Consider the following 24,877-nt stretch of genomic DNA (forward strand, 5'->3'; position numbering starts at 1 on the left):
CAAATTTGTATAATATTATCCAAATTTGTATAATACTATACTTTATTAGCCCCGTCATATGCGTTTTATTCCCTATCAACCATTTTATTCCCCTATATATATATAACACACCCCAAGTCCAACCTCCACAATAAAAAACCTACAAAACCCTGATAGTGTACGAGTCTTCACTCCCTGTTTACTCTCAAATCACTGTCATCTCTCTCTCTCTCTCTCTCTCTCTCTCTCTTTCCGTTAACCATTTTTCGCTTCAGCCTTTTTCAACCTCCGCTAAATATAGCAAATCTTTTTGCTAGATCTTAAGACTAGATTTCATCAAACTCAGTCTTCACGTTACAGATAATAAGCATAATCCACTCTAATTTTCCGCGCGCACACACACTCGCTGCTCTCTCTCTCTCTCTCTCTCTCTTAAAAAAAAAAAGCAAAAGCTATGAGGATGAAGGAGGAAATGAGTTGTAGAAACGAGGACGAGAGAGAGGAATTCTCGGAGCAAAATTTGATTCACCAGCCTCTTTTTTTCACTACGCCAACGCTAGAGCCTGGGTTTCCTCTACAGGGAAAACCAGTGGTGGTTGGTTACGCTCTTACGTCTAAGAAGACTAAGAGCTTCTTGCAACCCAGGCTTAAAGATCAGGCTAGGTAATTACGCTAATTTAATTAATTACTGCCTTAACAACATTTAAAAAATCTATTAATTAATTTTTGTTTCGTTGATTTTGGCCTTTGGCGCGTGTTTGGCAGAGCCGATATATATATATATATATAATTTTTTTTCTCAGATTTGAGAGAATATTCTGTTTTCAGAACCTGATATTTTTTTTTCGACCCGAGAGTTTGATTTGTGGTGAAGAGGACTTGATGGATACGTATGTATGACTTTTGACGATCCTGTCTCCAAATTGGAATATTCTTTTTTTATTTTTTTTTAAATCTGTCCCTTTCGTTTCGTTGGAGAGAGTGATGTGGGAATTTCTAAAACTTCACAAACTGTTCTAAGATTTTTTTTTGAGGCAATCAATTAATCTGGGCACCAATTATTTTTGTTAATTCTTCAGTGAACACAAAAATTAACTGTGAGAGCTGTTGTGGGGACCATCTTAAATTCAATTCTTATGTAATTCTATCTTTAATTTTTTACATTCTCTCAGTATACAACATATTTGTAATCCATGTGATACTGTGCTGTGCTCCATATTTTCAATCAAGGCGGCCTCCTTTAGTTAATCGGAAACGGGGTTGCAAGCTCGTAGGCCTGGCTGTGAAGAAATTTAGTTGTCTTTTTTGAGTTAAATCATAATTTGATGGAAGCTCGATACTACATTTCTACAATTTGTGCCCGTGTCATGTGGTTTTAAGCAAGTTAGTTGGTTTCTTTCTGTTTTTGTTTTATGATCGGGTCAATGCCTTTACTTTTGTCTTTCTTTGGAGCACCTTAAATTTTTATGACATTCACATGGGTTTCCGAGCAGATTAATCAGTGGTTAGTTAATAACACTATGTATTGTTGTGCAGGATTAAGGGGATATTCTTTGTTGCTATTGATCAAAGCAAGCCGCTTTCGGATCAAGGTCCTTTTGACGTTGTGATGCATAAGGTGTCTGCTTTTTTTTTTTTTTTTTTTTTTTTTTTGTTGAAAGCTTTTGGAAATGCTTGCTTTGTTAACTCATACATAGGCTTGAGTAATTCATGCTTTCTGTATTTGCATAAGGTATGATTTGATAAATCAGTGTTCTTCTCTTAATTGCAGCTATTAGGAAAAGAGTGGCGCCAGATTATCGAGGTTGGTTCATATAGATTTTATCTTCTTCTTTTTTTCTGAAGAACTTGTTCATGTTCAAGATTGATTGATATTGAAATTGTGTGATTGATGTATCACTTACATTACTACATAAGAGACTACTTTTAAACAATGGGGTATCAAATAACAACTGTCAGTGGCTGATGAGCAACCGGATTTTTTATGCTTAAAGCTTAATCCTGTCTGACATAATTTGCAGAGTGCTCGCTCTTTCCTCCATCTTGAATCATTTCTCAATATTTTGAGGTCGAGGCCTCAAGGTTCCAGCGAGGATGTTTCTTCTCCCTTGGCCATCTTGCTGATTTGTTCAGGTTTTCTGAAGCATTTTTTCCAAAAACAAAATTTTGATTTGTCTGAGTCATCAATTTTGTAGGTTAATAGTTACCCTGTTTTGTCAGCTGAATGGGAGATGGCTTAGACAATGCTATTTAATTTGAGATTCTCTATATATGCTTTTTATGTTTGCTACACTTCAAAATCAAGGATTCTGTAAATTGGCCTTCCTCCAACACCCTTTTGGATTGCTAGATGCAGGTGCTAGTCAAATCTTCGTACTTCTAGGCTGCAACAGCAAAACTTTCTCACTTTGGCTAGGTTCAGATTTTTATGTTCTAGCTTTTGGGTATATTAGGTAGCAGTAGAACTACTTTAATTGTATTTGGTTACTTCAGTGACAATCTTAAAGTACTGAAAACTTAAGGTATGTTTGGTAACTGGTTTTCCCTTATTTACTATTTCTAAAAATAATTTTCTATTTTTGAGACCAAAAAACTTGTTTAGTAACCCAAATTGGACTGAAAACAAAAACTATTCTCAAAACTTAATTTGTGAAGGAAATTGAAAACATGCAAAATGCTGTTTTTAGTTTCTAATTTTCAAAAGTCAATAAAAACACGTATTTAATTTAATTAATTTGTCTCATTTAATGAGTTAACATTAGAGTTTAAATCATAGTAGCAACATATTTTAGTATTTTCTATTTTTTTCTTCAAAAAACTATCTTTTTAATTTCTACTAACCAAACATGTTTTTGATTTCAAAAATACAAGAAAATTGTTTTTTCTTTATATTCCCAAAAACAAGTTTTTGAAAGTAGAAAATAAAAACTGTTACCAAACATAGCCTTATGTTTCACAGTTGTTTTTTCACAATTATTTTTTCACAATTATTTAATTGGAAGGTTACACAAATACACACCCAATAGGTCTTGAATCCACGACCTTTTCCTCCACCTAGAACTTATATGAGGAGAAGGTGCCAATTGTGCTAGAGTTCATTGGCATTTTGTCACTATTATTTCAAAGCTACTAGATAGAATGTAATTTTGGATCTTTTGTGGCGAAACTGTGAGTATTACTGTTTTTATGATAAAAACCTATTGTTCATAAGCATAGAAAAGTAACTATGCTATGAATTATGTAAGCTAAGAAGCTCCCATTTGGATATGAGATATGTATATGATGTGATATGGACACGATGATGGTCCAATTTTTGAAAAGTGAGGATATTACTTATTAGATGGTATGGATACTTTAATTAATTAATATTAAATCAATATTTTTAAGTTCATAATATGCTTTTCTATTTTAAAAGATAAACAAAAAATTGCTAAAAGGTGTAAATATGTTTAATTAATAAAAATAATAATGAAGTTATTAGCTTCATACACAGATTTTTAAAAATAAATAAAGAAGTATCCCGCAGTATCTAGGAGTATCGCTTTCGAATACATGTGAGATGCAGATATAACTGCTAGTTTGAAGTTTTCATGTTTCCTAGGAATAGAGAAATTTAAAAATAATAATAATAAAGAACTATGCTACTGTATTTTTTTCCTGATAATTCAATAGTTAAAACGGGGGAGGGGGATTAGGACCATAGATGTCTCCGTTGGAAATACCAGAACATACCAATCAGTTGAGCTACAAAGCTCTTGGCAACTATGTTGTATCTGAGAGTATTGGTATCAGATAAGTGTCAGATATGGATACGGCTGCTAGTTTTAAGTATCAATGCTTCCTAGGGTTTAAGTGATGTTCTGAATGTCAATCTTTTAAGTCTTTTAATTGTTTCTGTGTGATTGCTTGTTGGTGTTTCTGCAGTCCAGTTTAATTTCATTTTACTATCAATACTATGCAATTGGCCCATCTTTGGAGTCATTCTCAATAAAACATTAAAGGCATGTGTAGAACATGCATTGAAGACGCATTTTAACAGATTGTGAGCAATGAAGAAAGCTGCTTTACCTGCAATAGTTAGCAAAGGGGTTTGGTTGTTTACCAATTTATGGTGGTTTTCACAATCAAATCCTAAGGTTCAAGTTCAATTTTGTATCTTTTGAGGATTAATGGTTACCCTATTTTGTTTAAATATTTTGTTCTAATGTCATCTTCAAGTTTTCTTTTAGAACTTAAGTTTCCTCTGGGGCTGTTGTGTTGTACAGTTGGAGAAAGTTGTAGTCGTGTAGTTTTTTGTGATTAGCAATTTGGGAATATGTTGCTTGTGATAATCAGCCTTTTTCTTTGTGTCTCCCTTTGTCTGTGACTCTTTGCGTGTGTATAAAGGCAACTGGTCTTTATAACAATTGTGATCAACACTCTCAAACGAAAGAGAAGGAAAACATTTTGAAGCTTTTCTTTCTTTCTTTCTTTCTTTCTTTTGTTTTCCCCCCTCTTTTGGACAAGAATGGTATCTTTTGGATGCTTTCTCAAACCACTTTGGTGTGTTGTTTTATATATGACCACTGTTTTGGTTTTTTGGACAAAATATCTTGCTGATTTGATAAATATGGTTATTTGAAATGTATGCATAATACTTCTGCCCTCCCTTCTTACCTTCTTTCTGTCAATATTTGTAGGACTACAGGCAAACACATCCAGAAGTAACAGTTCTTGATCCTCCAGATGCCATACAGCATTTACGCAATCGCCAATTCATGCTCCAGGCTGTTGCTGATCTGAACTTGTCTGACTCTTATGGTAATTTTTATGTTGATTTTCTTAGACGTCTCAATTACTAGGAATAGGTTTATGGCTTGGCCTTCAGCTAATAAGTAATCAATCTCATCAAAAAAGGTGTAACCCATGTACAGTGGACGTAATGTAAGTTTAAATGATTTGTTGTAACTGAGCTAAAAAGTTCTGTGATGCTTGCTGACTGTGATTTTGATGATTACCTACTATGCAGGCAAAGTTGGTGTTCCCAGGCAATTGGTTATCAAGAAAGATGCATCATCCATCCCTGATGCAGTTACCAAATCTGGGCTGATATTACCACTTGGTATGTATGTGTTTGCATTTGCAGTTTCTTGTGTATGCTGGCAGTTTGTAGGTCCACTGTAGGCTATGCATCAACAATTGCTAGCAACTTTTCTTAGAAATATGGTTTAATTGACACTAATGGGATTGTATGTCAAAAGTTTTTTTTTTTTTTTTTTTTTTTGCTGAGATACTCCTATCCTAATATGTCAGTCTTGTTTCTTGACTGAACTTTTGGGATAAGTTGCTGCCTAAATGGCTTTTAGTAAATCATCAGTAGTGGATTTGTAATGGTCTGGTGATGATTTTACATTCTCATATCTGTTTCAGTTGCAAAGCCATTAATTGCTGATGGAAGTGCTAAGTCACATGAATTATCACTCGCTTTTGATCAAAACTCCCTTCAAAAACTTGAACCTCCACTTGTTCTTCAGGAGTTTGTTAACCATGGTATGCAGTTGTAATACATGTCTTATTACCTTCACAGTTGCCACAAAAATGTCGTGATTTTAAAATTGTTATCCCTGTCATGATTGTAGGAGGTGTTCTCTTTAAGGTATATATTGTTGGTGAAACTATAAAGGTGGTCAGACGTTTCTCTTTACCTGATGATGTCTGCAAAAAGGAGCTCTCCAAAAATGCAGGTGTCTATCATGTTCCAAGGGTTTCTTGTGCTGCAGCTTCAGCAGATGATGCAAATCTAGACCCTCGTGTTGCTGGTGAGCTATCCTGTCTGACAAAATCTTTCTTGAATTGTTCCTAATTTTCTTATTTGTTTTTCAAGAATCATGCGTTTCATCATGGGTTTGGTTTGCATTGTTCCAATGGGTTTTAAACTTATGGAAAAAGATGTTTCTTGTTAATGGTTAGTGGGGATGATTGGATTGGTTGAGCCTTGGAGCCACTTCATATTAGGTTTTTCTTAGTGCAATCTTGGTTATGTAAAAGCCTAAAAGAGGTTGTGCTCAAGGCATCAACAGTGACATTGAACTGTGTTCAGGTCATGAAATTTTAATTTTAGGCTATGGATCATAGAGCCTCTCTTAAAATTTTTACCATTGTTTCCCCTACAGAGCTTCCTCCACGACCTTTGCTCGAGAAACTTGCAAAGGAACTTCGCAATCGACTGGTAGTTTCATGATTCTCTCTTTTGATTTCATGGAAGCGCACATGTCCATGCATTAATGATGCTCACTTTTGTCATTGCTAAATTTTTGTAGGGTCTACGACTCTTCAACCTGGATATTATCCGAGAGCATGGTAGCAGAGATCGTTTCTATGTCATTGACATTAATTATTTCCCTGGTAAGTGAACCTTTCTTCACATATGAATGTGATATCTCTTCCTAAGTCTTCTTGGTGATGATGTTCTCAACTGCCCTAAGCTTTTATTTCAAAGCATCATCCTCAGTTTAACTCCTGTGATGGATACAAGTATTTTTCATCTTCTTAAACAAAAAAATAAAAATAAAATGATGAAATGTTGTTTTAAACATCAATGACATTAAAAATCATTAGGGGTCGCTTATGTAACTGGCAGTTGCATCTTATTTATTTTATACTCTTAGTTCTTACTGATTACTATGTTAAGTGTATTTCTATATGGACCTTAAAATTGGTATTTTTACATTGGTGCAGGGTATGGAAAGATGCCAGGGTATGAGCACATATTCACAGATTTCCTTCTGAACCTAGTTCAAGGCAAGTACAAAAAGAGGTCATGCTAGAAACTGTTGCTGGCTCAATAAGTATATCATTGCACCTCCATAAGTATCTGAAGAAGAAGGTGGTAATACTGCACAGAAGTGCCATATCACCTCAATTACTCGCTGGAGGACAGGATTTGGATCCTCCATTTCCAAGTGAAATTGAGTGTCCATTTAATGGCTATGATTTAAATTGGAATAAATTTAGGGCCTAGATTGTGATAGCTCATCTAAAAAGATATAACTCTAGTATAGTTTAACCATAATTAAATTTAACCACACAATTTAGACCCTAGATTTACTTCACTTTAAATCATGACCCTTAAAATGGACACGGGGTTTTTTGGCATTTAGCATCAATTTTCTAATAATTTCTTTAGTTGTCAAGTTTACAAAACTATTTAGCAAACTAGCATCTCAAGGCTTACAAACTCGATTTTAGCTATGGAACTCAAGTCTTAGCCACTCGAGTTCTTTCTCTTCTACAGATCCACATTCAAGTTCTCTCTCTTGTTCCTGCTTCTTCAAATCCACACTCTCTTTGTTCCTCAAGATCTTCTCTTCTTCTTCTCCACATTCCTGCTTCTCCAATTCTTCTTCTTCTTCTTCCTCCTCCAAATCCTTGTTCTAATTCACGTTCTTCTCCAATTCTTCAAATCCTTCTTGGAACTCGAGTCTTGAAGGCTCGAGTTTTGTCACCAAACTTGAGTCTCAAAGACTTAGGATGGTAGTTTACAAAATTATTTCAAAAACTTGACAGACTAACGAAATTGTTAGAAAATTGATACTAAATGTCAAATAAAAACCAAATGGAATTTCACTTTAAAATGGAGAGAATCCTCATCCCAGAGGGAGGGCAAGCTTTCCTGCTAAAGCTGTTACCATGTACGGTTTCATGTATGATTCCTGCTAGCAGCTCGAAAAGGGGACGTGCAAGCTCAAAATTTTCCATTATTATCTAGTGGCCAACTGGATATTTTGTCATTTAAAACATCCAAATTGTACAAAAGTCAAAGAATCCACCTTCTTCTATACATCTCTCTTGTACAAAGTCCAAGTATCCACCTTCTTTACATCTCTCTTGTACGAAAGTCCACATATCCACCTTCTATAGGGCTTTAGGCTCTGTTTCTTGATTCATTTTTATGCTTACCCGATGTTTCATACTGTAAATTGTTGATAAGCAGTTGGTGAATATGCGCAATTTGAGATTTTCAATGACATTTATTTTGTACCAAGAAATTTTATCTTCAATTAACTTTTATGTGAATAAGAATCTTTGTGTTTCTTGACCATCCACCCTCTCTTGATAGAATTTTGGGCTTTTTTGGCGGGGACGGGGAGTGTAAGATCTTTTTTTTTGCATTTTCATTTTTGTTCTTTCTTAATATTTATTCATGGTCATGAATGTTTGAGGCACACCATTTTCCACCTGTGCCATGCACCATACGATGCAGTGATGCACCCATATTAGCAATGCAAATTATTTAATTGGGAGTCTAGATGATACAGTGACTCAGCTGAAAGAGTCCTTTGGTTGTAATATTGACAAGTTACAAGGATTCAAAATAAACTGAATAATCAGCCACCACACCTTGGCTATTTGTAAAGCAATAAGGTGAACAATCAATCAGGCACCACGACCTAGCCGAATCGGTAAAGCAAAAAGGTGAGATTTGGACCTTCAAAAACAAAGGTACAAGTGCCAGCAAATTGTGCCCTGGATAAGTGCTTCACTACTCACTAGTAGACTCGGACTCTTGAGTATCAAGCAGATCCCTTTGTGCTTGGGCAAACATAGCCCCCACAAACAATAGGATTTTGAAACAATAACTTGTAACTATTTTGAAACCACTACTGACTACTCATAAATTGAAAGTCCTGAGAAAAGGAGAGGAAATAATATTTTCCTCCAAACATTTTCATCCAAACGCCCTCTATCTAAAGAATCGGCAACACCTAGTATGTTACTTGTACTTTCACTTCAAACATTTTCATCTACACGAAGATCAAAATCAAACAAATACCGTTCACTAATCATTCTTTATCTCATTAATGAATCAAAACCAGATAAAAATGCAGAAGCATTAACATTAAAAGTTAAGAACTCACAACACAAACCTTCAAGCAAGAGAACACAACCAGAAAAGCGATTATTAAAAAAAAATAAGGTTACTAGTCAGTTGTGGGTGGTGCTTGTGAAGACATAGGAGGTGGAGGAGAAGAGTCAACAGCATCAGCAACAGCAACAGCAACTTCAACTTCTTCAAGTTGAGAAGCATCATCTAAGCCAGAAGAAACGAGAGTCCAGTCAGGAGGTAAGTCAGGCAGAGAAGGATACACAGTGGGTTTACGCTTTATGTCCCATGGCTGTGTCTTTCGTGGCCTCGTCTTCATATGGTGCGCCGTAGCCTTCTTCTGTGGCCTCGACGAGCACTCTATCACCAACCCCACACCACCATCGCCTCCGCCACAGCCACTGCCACTGCCACTCCATGGGGCCACCTTGGTCCCACCAGTCTTAAACGCACATGAATTCGGCACCACCAACACGCTCGTCCCAAATATAGCCGAAATCGACATGCTTTTTTTCTTATCTCAATTCTCTACTTTGGTCTGAGAAACTGTGAGAGATAAAATGGGTATCCTTGAACCTTTCGATTGGGATGACATATTGACATTCATTATCTTTGCTTTGGTCGCATGTGTTTTTCCCAAAGTAGCCTCAGTTCTAGTTGGGCTTGCCACATAGTTCACTCCATTCAATCCTTTTCATTTGGGCCCTATCTGCATTTTTTTTTTTTTTTGAGGTTATTACGGTCCAGTGCTCATAAAACATCCTCTTTTTTTTTTCTTTCTTTCTTTTTTTTCTTTTCTTTTCTTTTCTTTTTGAGAAACATAAAACATCCTTTGGACAATGCAATTTTTTTTTTTTTAAATTCATATTTTTTTTCCTCAATTGCAGACTCCTTGGATTTAGATATCCTATCCGATTCATTAATGATGAAAGAGTGTGACTCTTGGTGAAGGTTTAGAAAATTGGACGAATATGTCTAGTGCTGCAAATTTTTCACAATTTTGACACGATTTTGCTATATAACGACTTGTGAGTGGTGAAATCGTGGATCAACTATTTTATTTTTACTACTCACAAATTGCCATATAGCAAAATTATGACAAAGTTATAGAAAAATTTCTGGCACTAAACTTACTCAAATTTGACAAATGTGGCAATTACCAGGAGAGCGTACAGTGCACAACTCTTTGCAAGGTTGTGTGACCTTTCATGATAGAGATGGTATTGTGTATATAAATAGGACACCGTACATTGATGTTAGATAATTAATTGAGCCGTGCTGTAGAAAAAAAAACACACACACACAAGGAAATCTCTCTCTCTTTCAATTAGTTTCTACTCTGTTTTGTTTTGTTTTTTTTTTTTTTTTTTTTTTTTTTTATAAGCACTCTATGTTTTGTTATGTAAAATGCCATTATGCAAGTCTCATCAATGTTCTATTTTTGAGAGGCAATACAATAAAAATGTATAACATTTATAGAAATCCTATTAATTTGTGAGTTTGATTACAAAAAATTTGTGCGAATAAATCATTTTTGTTTTCTATGGTTTACGTTTCCCCCTTCTAATGATTATCATTTGTAATAGGAGCTAACTTTCTGTAATTCATGTAAATGAACATTGTTAGAAATACTGAGGTTGACACCTCATTTTACAACCCGCATTTAATCTCATTTGGAGGGTAAAATGTTTTCACCTTGAAAATATGCATCTTGATTCTAGCCATTAGATCCATAATCTCATTTCACCAAAATGATCTTGATGTTGTAACGATCAAATCAACTGGTCATAAGCCCTAATCGGACCACTAAATTGAAAATTATCATCAAATCAAATTTTAATGGCTGAGATATACTATCACAATTGAGTCCGACTATATGTGATTATAAACAATTGTTTCAATTGGTTATAGGTGTAATCAATTGGAGATCAATGATGGGTCATAATTTGATTGATTAGGACTACATTTTATGGTGAAGTTGCATATATCTAATTAATTAAATAGTTAAACATTAATTATTCAATGACTAATTTGTGCAATTATCTTTTAATTAGAGTAAATTTGGAACCAATTAAGTTTGAAATGAGAGTGATTGGAGCCATTTAATGTTAATTGGAAGCAAATTTGGGACTTATTAATGTTAATTATGCTGAAACCATTTTCTAACAGATGACCTCTACTCACCATTTTATCGATATCTCTCAGAATATTTTGAATCTGTGAATAAGGTTAATTTTTCCAGAAACTAGACATCTGGGGCTTCAATTTAAGTACAAGAACGAGACAATTCCGATCAGAATTAAGTCAGATATGATTTTTCGAAGTTGACTCTACAGGCTGTTATAGCAGTTACGGGAAAACCAAATTTTGGCTTGCTTCTCACTCCCACCAATCTTTCCATTTAATGCACCAGATTTTCTCTAAGGCTAAAATGAGGTCTAGGTTCATGATTCTTTGCCAACCCTTATTAAATGATCTTCCATTCATATTTCCTCCACTACTACTATATAAACTCTCCATCTCCTTTATTCCAAAGCACGCAAAACTTCTCCTTTCTTAAGTTCTAGGAAATTGAGTAGTCTTGTCATATCTTAGTCTTCCAGCAACTCAAGGTATTAAGTAATACTTACTCTCCCTCTCTTAACTCTTCTTTTCCTCCACCCTTAGGATCTCCCTCAAAAGTATCCTTCTTCACCATATGAATATTGCATAAATGTATAATCCATTTTCCTAATTGCTTTTTGTGTTTCCATGATGAGAGTTTAAGATTAAAGCATGATAGTAATCATCTAAATTCCCTTGAATATGTTTGAATATTCTTAATTGTTCTTATATGTTTGTTGAGGGTCATTTCTTGAAATAGGCAGAAGGCAGCCCAACCCATAAAAATGGGCAGCGGACGAGCAGCAAGCTAAGAAAAAGACCATTAGGCTCAAGCAGTAGAAATAATGGATCACAGGCCCTTAAATATATATAAATGGGCCTTGAAGGAGTAAGTGGGCCTAAAAGGCTCGGAAAGAGAGAAAACACCACCCATGGACAGTATGTGGTATGGAAAAGTGAGAATGGGCCGCGGCAGGCCCGAAATAATGAAAACAAAGAAAGTAGGGGACAATGGCAAGCCCATGAACCCCAAGGATGAGAATGAGGAAATTGGGTCGAGGAAGCCCAATTGAGTTAGTAAATGCCCATGGGATGCAAAGTTAGTAAATGGACCGAGGAAGTCCAAAGGAAGTAAATGGGCCGGATAAGCCCAAGTGAAAAAGATAAGGACATTCGAGCCCACGAGCAAGAACACTAGTGGCCATATTAAGCCACCGGGGGAAAGAAAGGAACGGCAAGCCTGAAAAGAGGCCCAGCATGAACAAAAAATCGTCGCGGCAGGAAAGGCCGAGTAACACGGTGAGAAGCTAATGCAATTAAAGAATTGGGCTGAAGAGAATACAAAGCCCAGTACTCGGTAAAGTCCAGACCCTATGGGGTGAGAAATCAGAGTAACAGCTTGGGAAAAGCCAAGAACGGACGACTGGCAATGCAAGCAAAATGTCCAGTACGCGGCAGATGCATGAACAGCAGGCAGACTTCAGACATAAACCACGCGCAAGGCCTAGACACCACCAGCCTGTACCCAGCCAATACAGGACCTGGTGGGGTCATGGGTCAAAGGTAAGGGGCATGGTTTGGAGATGGGGAGAGGGGAAGGCCTGTTTTGAGGTTCCTGCTCAAACTCTTTTAGGGAATACGTCCTGCTGGAATGGCATACCACCCAAAAGAGGCAAGGCTAAGTGGGAACCAATAGGTGCATGCCATGAGGGATAGAGAGAGAGAAACATCACCGCGGCAGGACAAGGTGCAGCGGCGGACTAACAGACAAAACGTTATCTGTGTCTGTGACAGAGGGACTCGCAGACAGAGCAGTAAGGGTTTGCGAGTGCGCCCAGACCAGACAAAAAACGGTTAGGGGGTAGAATAGTAAAAAATCTGTCACGACAGGCACTATAAAAGGACGCCTCTGCCGTGTGCAAAAAGAACAACAAGCACAAGAGCAATACAACACAACTTAAAGAAAATACTCTGTAACATACTTAGAAGAACAGAGGAGCATAACACTAAAAAATGACCATTGTGGAAATTACTAAGAAAAGACTAGAAAAGAAAAAGAGAAAGAGAGAAAAAAAGAGCAAGTGATAGTGGCATGCACCGATAGGCCCCTTCCCTTCTCTCCCTCTCGAATCCCTGTTCTCTTCTATAATTATTTTGGGAAGTGTCCATTCGGGTCCGCCTCCCTCAAACCCATTAACTTCCACGGCAGGAATCCCGTTTTCTTTCCCCGGAGGTTAATTGCGTTGAGAAGAGGCGTTCTTCCTCTTTGGCCTTACTCTTGCGGACCAAACTGAATTTATTTACATAAGCTGTCGATTAAATCTTTATTACCATTTGCCCTTACTATTTATTTGTCAAAGATTGTTAATGTTATTGTAATTCGGTCATTTCTTATTAAAAGAACTATCTGGTCATTCCAGAATACGTGATTTTGTTTTATCAATTGTATCTGCTTGCCGCAAGCTTTTTTTCTCTGAAACAGCTCTGCCTGCCGCAAGCTTTTTTTCACTGAAACAGCTCTACCTGTCGTAAGCTTTTCTCTAGAACAGCTCAGTCTGCGGTAAGCACTCTCCTGGCAGACGAGGCATAGTTCGAGCACAAATTGGCCAAGTTGAGTTCCAGTTGGCCCGATCTCGACTCCTGCAACCCAGAACACTTGGGCCTACATTCACAAAGGGGCAGCCTGGCCCAACATAGCAAAAAAGGCCCCCACAATGTTCTTCATATGTTCTTAGTTGTTCATCACATGTTCATGCATATCATTAGTTTTAATCTTAAATCCACATCAAAAATATGAAAAACATGTTTATTTAATAATTCTTTCAAATTCTTGAATCTAGGTTATCACCATCCACACACATTCACTAGAATTTATTTTTCAATCCAAATGCAATGCTTAATAAATTGAATTATGGTTTATCACATGCACACATATTAAATTCAACATGTAAATTGATTGACATATTAGATGATATGATATGAATATTGGCCACCATAGTCTAGAAGACCGATTTCACCAGGCAAGGTGGGTGCCTAATACCTTTTCACCTTGTAACATAACCTCCGAATTTAGATCAAGGGTTAGTAGATCAAATGTTTATCCTTGTAATTTTCAATTTTTAGATTATAACTAGGAAACAAAGTTATGTATTTTATCTTAGATTGTATCTAGGACCAAAGCCATGTAACTTTCCTATAATCAATGTAAATTCAATTGAAAATTAATAAAATGAGGAATTTTTCAATTTTGGTTTTCTTATTTTTTCCAATAATTAAATAAATGATGACTCCATTGTAAAACCCTTAATCTAAAGAGGAAAATATAACTAGTCAAACCTCTATTTTGAGAGGCAATAACACGACTCCACCCATTCACGTGAGTTTAGCAAAACATCCATAAAAAACAGGTCGAGAGCACAATCTCTCACAACTGAATGAGTGTATTGTATTTCTCAGTTAAAGAATGTACATGAGAGCTTTTATATAGGAGACATATGTATGTAGTACAAGTAAGAATGTAGTATAAGCATGTGTGCTATACAAGTAATCTAGGTAGGCCTAAAGCCTACAACAGTATACACGTTAGCAACCCTCCTCAAACTCAAGGTGGGTGTGAGACCCACTTAAGATTGTCAACCAAATCACAAAGGCATCCCTTAGGATATGACTTGGTGAAGATATCTGCAAGTTGATCTTTGATGTGTTTAGTCTGTTCATGGAAGACATCATTGTGAGCAATATGAATGGCACTCTGATTGTCATAATAAAGAGAAGTAATAGAGGATGTGGACACACCTAAGTTTTTGAGAAGCCATTGTAGTCAAATGAGCTCAGATGTGGTATCAGCAAAGGTAGAATATTCTGCTTCAGTACTAGAGCGGCCCACATGAGTTTGTTTCTTACTTCACCAAGAACTCAAAGAAGAACCAAGAAGAAAGTAATAACCAGTGGTGGACCTGCAATTACTGGGATCTCCTGCCTAATCAGCATCACAAAATGCATAGAGAATAAGAGGAGACTGAGTAGAGTAGAAAAAACTATGGAAAAGAGTGCCCTTTAGGTATCAAAGAATACGCAGAACAGCAGCATAGTGAGTCGATTGTGGAGCAAACAGATACTGGCTCGCCTAATGAGCAGTATAAGAAATCTATAGACGAGTGATAGTGAGATAAACTAAACTGCCAACCAAGCGTTTATAAAGAGAAAGATTAGACAATGGTTTCCCTCCTAAGGGAGTCAAATGTGCATTAAGCTCAACTGAAGTGTCAACAATTATCAGTAAGTCCAGCTCGAGACAAGAGTTCAAAGGCATACTTGGCTTGACTAATATAAAGTCCATTTATAAAATGAGTGATTTCAAGGCCCAAGAAGCAGCTGAGATATGCAAGATATTTAATCTGAAACTGCTGATTAAGAAAATCCCTGAGTTCTTGAATGTCACTGAGGTCATCACCAGTTATGATCATATCATCCACATACAGGAGAAGTAAAATAGTGCATTTATCAGTGCAACGAAGAAATAAGACAGAATTATAATGACTGGCCATGTAACCCAAGTAAGAGATGGTAGAGCTGAATTTGGCAAACCAAGCTCGTGGTGCTTGTTTAAGGCCACAAAATGCACGTCAAAGGTGACAAACCTTGTTTGATTCAACAAAGAGACTAGGAGGAGATTGCATACAAACTTCTTCACTTAAATCCCCATTAAGGAATGCATTTTTCTAAAAAATGTCTCATTTACTGGTAGCAACAATAGCTAAGAGGGTATGAACAGATGAGATACGAGCAACCAAAGTAAAGGTTTCTTCATAATCAATCCCATACTCTTGTGTAAAACCTTTTGCAACAAGACGAGCTTACAACCAACCACAGATTTCCCAGGAGGGAGAGTCACCAAATCCCAAGTATAGTTTTTAGATAACGCATCAAGTTCTTCTTTTATTGCAATCTGCTATAAAGGGTCAGTGGAAGCATCCCGAAAGGTACAAGGCTCGTGTAGTGTAGCAAGGGCAGTGTAACAATGATAGTCAAGTAAATGTGCAGGAATGGATCTTACCCGAAATAAGAAACAAGGTGGAATGTCTTGTGCAAGATCTTCAAGCGGAGTAGAAGCAAGAGACCTAAGTCCAGGGTTGGGTAGCTCGTCTTCAACCTATTCATCTTCCATCTGTTAATTAAAGGGTGAACTTGGAAAGGGATCAAGGATATCTAGTGGTTGGAGAGAGAAGTCTACAGGAGAATTAAGAGCAACTACAAGAGGATCAGGAGTAAGTACAAAAGGAATATGTGCCTCATCTGGAAAAAGATCTAAGATAGAGGAGGAAGATAGGGAGGCATGGAAGTAAGAAGGCTCGATAAAAAAGTGATGTTCCTAAAAGACAATATTGTGGGAGATACGAAAATGATGAGAGACAGGATCATAACACCGATACCTCTTTTGAGTTTCGCCATAGCCAAGTAAACAACAAAGCCTTGACCGAAGCTCAAGTTTGTTATGCTCATGTGGCTGAAAAAGAACAAAACAAGTAGAAACGAAAGAGCGAAGGTAGTGATAGTCTGGAGGTGACCCAAAAAGGCACTCATATGGAGTTTGATTTTGGGTAATAGGACTTAGAATGTGATTAATGGCATGAACTGCATGAAGAGCAGTTTCGTCCAAAAAATGAGCAGGAACTTTGGCAGAGAGAAGGAGAGTATAAGCAGTGTCAAGAATATGACGAAATTTTTGTTCGGCTCTACCATTTTGCTGAGAGATACCTGGACAAGTTAGTTGATGAATAATGTCATAGGAATGCAAAACAGCTTGGAAATAATATTAAGTGTACTCAAGAGCAATATCAAATCGAAAAATTTTGATACGTTTGGAAAATTGAGTTTCAACAATATTTGCAAAATTAGAATATACTTGCAATAATTCAGAACGATGTTTCATATGAAAAATCCAGCTATAGCGAGAGTAATCATCAACAAAGACAACAAAATATCGAGATCCATCATTATTAGAGACAGAAGAAGGCCTCGAAACATCAGAATGAATAAGGTCAAAGATATCAGTGGATATTGATTCACTAGTATTGAAAGGCAAAACTGGTTGTTTTCCTAACTGATATGAAACACAATCAAAATTTTCGGTAGACACTGAACCTAACAAACTTCTAGAAGCCAACTATTGTACCAGAAAGGAAAATGCGTGACTAAGTCGAGCATGCCAAAGTGCAATGGAAGGAATAGAAGAAACTGCAGGAGCTGCAACAACAGAAACAAGAGCAACAAGTGGAAGACAAAGGTTGTCCACAGGAAACATACGCCCAACTCTGGAACTGGTTCCAAACTCTTGTCCCATCCTCAAATCTTTCACAATACACCCAGAATAGTCAAAGATAATGCGATAACCCAACTCAGCTAATTGTCCCACAAAAAATAAATTGTAAGAAAGGTTAGGAACATTAAAGACCCTTAGAACCGAGAGGTTGCAGGTCGAAATGAAACTTATATTATGACCAGACATTGTGGAACCATTTGCTGTGCGAATATTAAGAGGGTGTGGTGCAAGTTTAAGTTTAGAAAATAAGGACGAGTGAGGTGTCATGTGATTAATAAGTAGAACCTATAAGTCAAGAGGAATGAGACATACCAAATAAAGCTAGGAGAGAAAAGAAATAAGATGCATTACCAACCATACGAATAGGGCTATCCAGAACCGACCCAGACCCGCTGGCCTGACAAACCCGCCCAAAACCCGACATTGGCAGGTCGAGTAGCGGGTTTTCCACTCCAAAACTCGAGCCACTTGACTCGACTGATGTAATATACAAATCCAACAACTCCGGCAAGATCAAGCTCAAATTCGAGGAGATCCAACGAGATCTCAACCATATTTGGTGAGATCTGGCGAGATTTGAGGAGATCCAAGTTGATTTTGGAACAAATGTACTGAGTTTTTGAAGATTCCGGCGACTCTCTAAACTGACCGAACCGACCGAACACTACCCGAACCCAAAATTGACTCGACTAATTGACGTTGGTGGTTGGTTTCGGGTCCCTCCACCTTTCACCCGATGTCGACAAGTCGGGTCCGAGTTAGGTCGAAAACTGACCCAGCCCTACTCGTGGACAGCCCTACATATGAATGACATTAGCGATGATGTTTTTAAGGTCATCTGTGGACATGGTGAAAGTGCGTCCTGAAGACTTAGACTGTGCAAAGATGTTAGCCATTGGTTGGACAATCTCAGTGTTAGCAACAGTAGCAGCAAAAATTGAAACATCTGATTTGTTGTGATGATAGCAAGTCTCAATATTGTGGCCAAAACGTTTGCTGGATTTTCGGCAAAGATTATTACAATAAGAAGAATTCATGTCTTTATTCTTCATTTGGGGGCAAAAAAATGCAAAAAAATGACTACAAAAATGAAATCTACTCAAAAAATTGGGTAAGGAGAATCTGGACTGCAAAAGTCAACCTTCGGTCAAAGTCAACAGTTTAGTCAATGCGGGTAAACGGTCTGGTCAACGATGACGTCAGCTAATGTGGTGGGTGACGTCAGCAAATGAATAGACGATGACGTCTGCTAAGGTTGACATGACAGTGATGACGTCAGCAGGAATAGAGGCCGGTGCATGACTGAGGCACAGCTTCTTTGGGCAGTGCGTGCAAGCTCTGATAAATGTGAGACTTCCACGATTGAGTAAATTGGGGCTGTAAAAGTCAACCCCGTAAAAAAGTCAACTATGAAGGTCAACCCTGGAAAAAATCAATAGTAAAAATAAACCTTCGATCAAAGTCAACGGTTTGGTCAACGCGGGTAAACGGTATAGTCAACAATGACGTCAGCTGACGTGGCAGGTGACGTCAGCTAGGGTTGACATGACAGTGATGACATCAACAAGAACAGTGGCCGGCGCGTGACTGAGGCATAGCTTATTTGGGCAGTGTGTGAGGGTGCATGCAAGCTCTGATAACTGTGAGACTTCCACGATTGAGTAGATCGAGGCGAGACGATCACTGTGGTACCTGCAAAATACTTATGAGATGTACAACAAAAATGGTAAGTGTAGTGGTATGTGTGGAGTGGGACTCCTCGACAATGGTGGCTACAAGTCTAGAACCCAAGGACGACAGTTGAAAGACGTCAGAGGTTCTACGACGAAAGGCTGCATCAACTGCTGTGACGGCAGAAGCGATGAGAATAGAGTAGCACCAATAAAGATAAAAATGTTGAGAAAAGATCAGAGCAGTGGCTCTGATACCATATTAGAAATACTGAATAAATTTATTGTATTTCTTAGTTAAAGAATGTAAATGAGAGTCTTTATATAGGAGGCATATGTGTGCAGTACAAGTAAGAGTGTAGTACCAGCATGTGTGCTATACAAGTAATCTAGGTGGGCCTAAAACTCATAATACTATACACATTAACAAACATTAACCAAATTTTTATTTAATTTTTAAATGGTAGTAGGGATGGCAGTGGGGTGGGGCTGAAGGATAGGGTCTTCACCCCCACCTTGCATGGTTTTATCTTACCTTGTCCCTGGCTTCCATCCTCGTTTTGAAAAACTTTACTTCATATTAATTTGTCACATTCAACTCCACACTTATTGCAATTTTTTTTATCTATTTATAAAGCTTTTTTCGTTAATATAAATATATTTGAAATAACAATTAAATTTTTTATTTTAGTAAAAAATATATTATTTTAATCAAATTAATTTTTAGTACGAGTTTAACAATATTATCTAAAGTGTTTAGTAAGATAATATCACAGTAAAACAAAAATTTTATTATTCGTGCATTTAAAATACTTAGTAATACAAACTAAGTCTTTAGCGCTGATAAAGTGGGGCAGGGAGGGGCTAAAAAGCCTAAACCCATATCTGCCCCACCTAGGAGTACGGGTGAAATATCTTGCTTCGAACCTGTCCCACCACCTTTGCAGGGCAAAAAAAACTCATAGTGAGCGAAGTGGGGTGGAGTAGGGAAAAATTATCATTCCTAGTAGCTAATGTTTAAAATTTTTCCTATTTGTAATGATAGATTGATTTTTATGCATAATGTATAATTTTGCGTTCTAGCTAGTAGAATTATTTGATAAGTGAAAGGTAAGTTTTTTTTTTTTTTTTTTTAAACTAATTCATAGATTTAAATGTTGAAAATAGGTTATAGGGGCGGCTTGATACATTTAGAGGTCTAAGCCAAAAAACTGAATTGAGATCATTCATATATTTAAATATGACTTAAAAAAATTAAAAATATTACTTATACTCTGTTCTCCTATTTTAGATGGAAATTTACTTTTTAACATGAATCACTTACAATAAAAAAAAAAAGTTATACCAAAAACTGATTGGTGTCTTGGTCTGATAATAAAGAGCTATCATCAGGAGCGGACGCCATAAGTTAAAACTCTCTTTCAAAAAAAAAAAAAAAAGTTTATAGACATAAAAAAAAGTTGACAACTAAACTTGTGTAATTTTTTTGTCTATTGCTTTTTTATTTTTTTTATAAGTGCTACATTCACAATATTTTTACAACAATTCTTAAGTATTAAGTTGTTACTATTTTTAATTTGAACCCACCACTAAAATTACTTTTTTTTTATACTACCAATAACAGTAGTCTTTAATAACTTGCTATTTAGGATTTGTCGCAAAAGTTTTCTGAAAAATGTTGTGGACATAGTATTTCCCCTTTTTTTTTTTTATAAAAAATTATTTTATTTATTGGCTAATATTTGGACTTAATTAATACTATTGCAACGAAATAAATAACTATATTAGTTAAAATTAGGAGGTCTTTTTCTACTTAGAGACCTTAAGCAAAAGCCTTATTTGCCTATACTGTAAGCTGGCCTTGCTTCCAACCATATATTTATCTGAACACAATCTTGAACCCTGCTGCTACCTGCTAAGGCATGGTTACAATGAAAACTTCAAGTCTTGTGTCTGAAAAACCCAGTTTTCTCTTGAAAATCTATGTCCTACTCTAGAACAACACACTTCCATAGAGCTTAAAGCCGAAAAAAGTGACAAAGAATCACCTTCCCACTGCCTCAGTCCTCATATGACAACATATCCCTAGCAAATTCAAGAGCTGAGCACGTTAAGGTTTGAAAAAGGCAAGTCAAAACAAGTTAAATAAATAAATAAATAAATAACCTCATATTTCCAATATATTATTATACCAAATAAGAGTAGCATTATATTTCCAAACATTCAGATTCTCAAGTAGTATATTCGGTTTTTTTTTTTTTTTAATCTCAAGTAGTATATTCTTAGAATTCTAGATGCTCGGCTCTATATTATCCTCCAAATCAAATGTCACATATATGTTATAGTCATCGCACGTAAATTAATTGAAATTCTCAGCTACTTCGAATAAGCATTTAGTTATTGATTGAATAAAATTAAAATGTCTCCAAAAATTTTCCTAGGCGCGCTGCATCTCTTGTTGAGAATTTTTGGGGAAATCAATAATAAAAGTATCAAATTAGAGATTTCCCATAAAAAAATAAAAGGCAAAGAGATACAATAATATTTTTTCTTTAAGATGACATTTTGCCACTACTCAAATGTGTTTGTTAATTTGTTGCATGCAAATCATCTCCAAGATACAACTAAACCAAGATTCTACAAGTATAAAACTTGAAGAATCGTGTGACTTTCTTTATATGGTGTGCAAAGTCTATCAAACAAATGAACAGTGGCGGCTCCACTTGTAGGTGTCCTGATATGCCAAAAAAAAATTTATATACTTGCAAATAAAAAATTTACATAAATAATTAATTTAAACCATTATGTTTTGTGTCCACCTGACTTGAAAAAAAAAATTTATATGCATATACATATATTTTTAAAAATATATTATGTGGGGGGAAAAGCCCAAACTTACGTAGTGGGCCTAGGGCCCTATTTGGGGATTACTGTGTATCCGAATAGAAGGAACTGGTTGAGATGGAGTCCATCTGAAAGAAGGATACTTGGAAACAAAGGAGGAATACAATCCGAAGAGGTCGTCAACGGTTCAAAGAAGTCTTACTCCTCGGATAGGAATAGTCTTGATTAATCAAATGTGTGGAAGGTCCGAATGATCTTCCTAGCAACCTCGATGATAAAGATAAGCTCTGAGTATGTCTGGAGGCGATAAGAATGAATAAATATCTAAAGGAAAAGCTGCTACCACCGTATTAAATGCACTGCAGCAACTTTTCTGGCCGCATTTATGTGGAGAAGACCCCTGAATAGTGTAACTTCAGCTACTGTCACTCACAAAAAGTTAAAGAAGATACATGACATGACATCCGCTCAAGTAGGTATCTAGATAAGGAACAAGTGGACGATGGGGATGATGGGGAAGGATGCTATATAAAGAAGAAGTGCTCCTGATAAAAGGGGGGAGAAAAAGACGAGAGAAAAAAAAATGAAGGTTTTATTGTAACCCTAAGAATTGTAACCAGTATTCAATTTATCATAAGTCTCTTCGGACTTCAGCTTATTTGATCTTTACGTGTATTTTTATGCTGGTTTATACTTGAACGTTGTGATCAACCGTTGTGAGCTCCACAGTCAACCTAACTCTATCATCCACACTCTACAAATTTATTGTTTTGGGCTTGGGTCACAAATCCTAACCCTACATATTATAGACTAAATTAACATATTTTGACCACTCTAATAAAAATGTTGAACAGCTTGACTTGAGAATCACAAGAATTGAGTTTAATAAAAATAAAAGTATTATATCCACAACATTTTGATAATAATCACAACAAATTTTACTGATTCTAATTTGGTTTAAGCTTAATACTAAAATCTTTTACCCACCAATAGTAGTTTGTCGCATAAGATTTGCTGTGAAAATAATTATGGCCTCCAAACACGATTCTTAACCACTTAAAAAAAAAAAAAAAAAAAAAGCTTTAATAAGAACAATAAAAAATAACCCAAATAACCCAAACAAAAATAAGACTAGACCAAACAACAAGAAGTGAACAGATTATTCAACAAAAAGTCTATTCAAATACAAAAATAAAAATAAAAATTTATAATCACTCAAATTTGTAACACATTTAACTCATTACATAAAAATAATTTCTAATTTCGTTTTTTCCTTAAAAAATGGTACTAAGAGAAATACTGTGGTCATAAGTTTTCTCTAGTTGTGCCAGTAGTTATGCTTTCTTTGATTTTACAGTTGCAACAATTTTTCTTTCCTTAGCAGTTTGGCTCGTAATTATAGCAAATATCATCTCTCTCTCTCTCTCTCTCTCTCTCTCTCTCTCTCTCTCCATTTATTTTTCTCTTCTTTATTATCATTTTAGACTCTCTCTCACTTTATTATTCTCATATTAGCATTATCACTTCCCACTCTATCTCTTATTATCATTATTATTTCTTTTAGTACAAAGAAATTGTAATATTTCATATATTTGTGTGTTTGTGTGTATGTGTGTTTTGTGACGTTGATATATTAAGTTGTCTCTCTATTAAATTTTGTATAATTTAAGTTTTTTAGTGACCAATTGAAACAAAATTCTTAGAGCCACCGTGTTATTTATTTATAAAAATGAAATGTCAACTTTATATTGCAACAAGCACTCAAATTTTTTTTACAAATTACAAGGTTGTTATTACTTGCCATTAATAGCATAAAAATGCTTATTTCCCTTAACATGCTGCATAACTCTACCAAAAAAAAAAAAAAAAAACTTTCTACAACTGCTTGGCTTTGGCGACGATGTACCTCTTGAGTGAGCCTTTCTTGCTTGATTGAGCTATTTAGTAATTGTTTTAAAACTAAAATAGATAGTTCCACATATCCCTCAATTGTATCTTGCTCAACCATGGACCAGAGAAAAACTTCGTACAATTGTATCTTGCTCAACCAAGGACCAGAAAGAAACTTCGTATATTTCGAAACTAAATATAGAACAACAAACATGGTTTTAATTTAATTTATTTAAAAATATCTCAAATCTTGTAATGTTTAAGTAGGATTACATATGGGCACCTTAGAGCATTCACAATTGATTTTCATATCTCATTTTATTTTACCATCCTAAAAAGCAATTTTATCAATTATACCATATCATTTTACAATACACCCAGCATCTAAAAACTCTATTATTTTACCATTTTATTAAAATATTATTTTTTTAATCTTTTTTTATTATTATTATTTCTCTTTTTCTCCTCTTTTTCCTCTCTTTCACCCTCAATCTCTAGCACCGGCCTCAACCTCTAGCAAACACATACCCAACAAAATCACAAGAAGCAAATCACAACAAAAATTCACCCAAATCAAACAAGCACCAGAACTAAACAATCTCAACCTCTAGCACCAGCCATAACTAAACAAACAATCACCACCACGCCACCACTACCCTCTGGCCAAACAAACCCAGCAAACACCGAAACTCACCATCAAACCCATCGAAACAAATCCCCCAACTCATCGGAAAAAATCACAACCATCAGACCTAAATCCAACCACCCAATGCCAACCCAAACACCACCCAAACGCGATCCAAATCCGACCCAAACGCCAGAAACCGGAACCAAAAACCCAAAATAAAATAAAATAAAATAAAATAAAACCTACCAAAATATGAAAGCAATCCAACCAACCAAATGCCGGCCACCAAACCCAAAAACTGGCCACCATGTCAACACCACCAAACCCACCAAATGCTGGTCTTTATGCCGATCTCCACATCGGTCTCCCACCGATCTCCACTGCGCTGACCTCCAGCCACCACGCCCATAGCAGCCGCGCCACCAGCCTTGCCACCACGCCGATCTAGAAATCCAATCGGCGTGAGCTCCGATTTGGCTTGGTGATTCGACGTAAGCTCCGAGAGAGAAGCTTGACAATGACGAGAGAGAGAGAGAGGGGGGATGAGAAACAGAGAAGGAAAAGAGAAAAAATGATAG

General features: G+C 36.2%; 2 protein-coding genes across 4 annotated transcripts; one reads left to right on the forward strand and one right to left on the reverse strand.

Annotated features, from left to right (window-relative positions):
• The first annotated feature begins 418 nt into the window (after nucleotides 1-418).
• Nucleotides 419-8,059, forward strand: LOC112004346 (inositol-tetrakisphosphate 1-kinase 3). Of its 3 annotated transcripts, none has more exons than XM_024036576.2 (10): nucleotides 419-642; nucleotides 1,516-1,597; nucleotides 1,751-1,783; nucleotides 4,659-4,779; nucleotides 4,988-5,080; nucleotides 5,389-5,508; nucleotides 5,598-5,777; nucleotides 6,132-6,187; nucleotides 6,279-6,363; nucleotides 6,697-8,059. In XM_024036576.2, exons 1-10 carry the CDS (start codon nucleotides 434-436, stop codon nucleotides 6,783-6,785), a joined length of 1,068 nt encoding a protein of 355 aa, XP_023892344.2. In that variant the 5' UTR covers nucleotides 419-433; the 3' UTR covers nucleotides 6,786-8,059. The 3 variants fall into 3 exon arrangements, with proteins under 3 accessions (XP_023892344.2, XP_023892350.1, XP_023892355.1); XM_024036582.2 differs by lacking the exon at nucleotides 419-642 and adding an exon at nucleotides 713-1,362; XM_024036587.2 differs by lacking the exons at nucleotides 419-642; nucleotides 1,516-1,597; nucleotides 1,751-1,783 and adding an exon at nucleotides 2,002-2,112.
• Nucleotides 8,060-8,939: 880 nt separating this feature from the next.
• Nucleotides 8,940-9,347, reverse strand: LOC112004364 (large ribosomal subunit protein cL38). Its single transcript, XM_024036599.2, has one exon. It carries the CDS (start codon nucleotides 9,345-9,347, stop codon nucleotides 8,940-8,942), a length of 408 nt encoding a protein of 135 aa, XP_023892367.1.
• Nucleotides 9,348-24,877: the final 15,530 nt, after the last annotated feature.

The sequence above is a fragment of the Quercus suber genome, unplaced genomic scaffold, assembly GCF_002906115.3.
Source record: "Quercus suber isolate HL8 unplaced genomic scaffold, Cork oak 2.0 scaffold_274, whole genome shotgun sequence".
NCBI lineage: Eukaryota > Viridiplantae > Streptophyta > Magnoliopsida > Fagales > Fagaceae > Quercus > Quercus suber.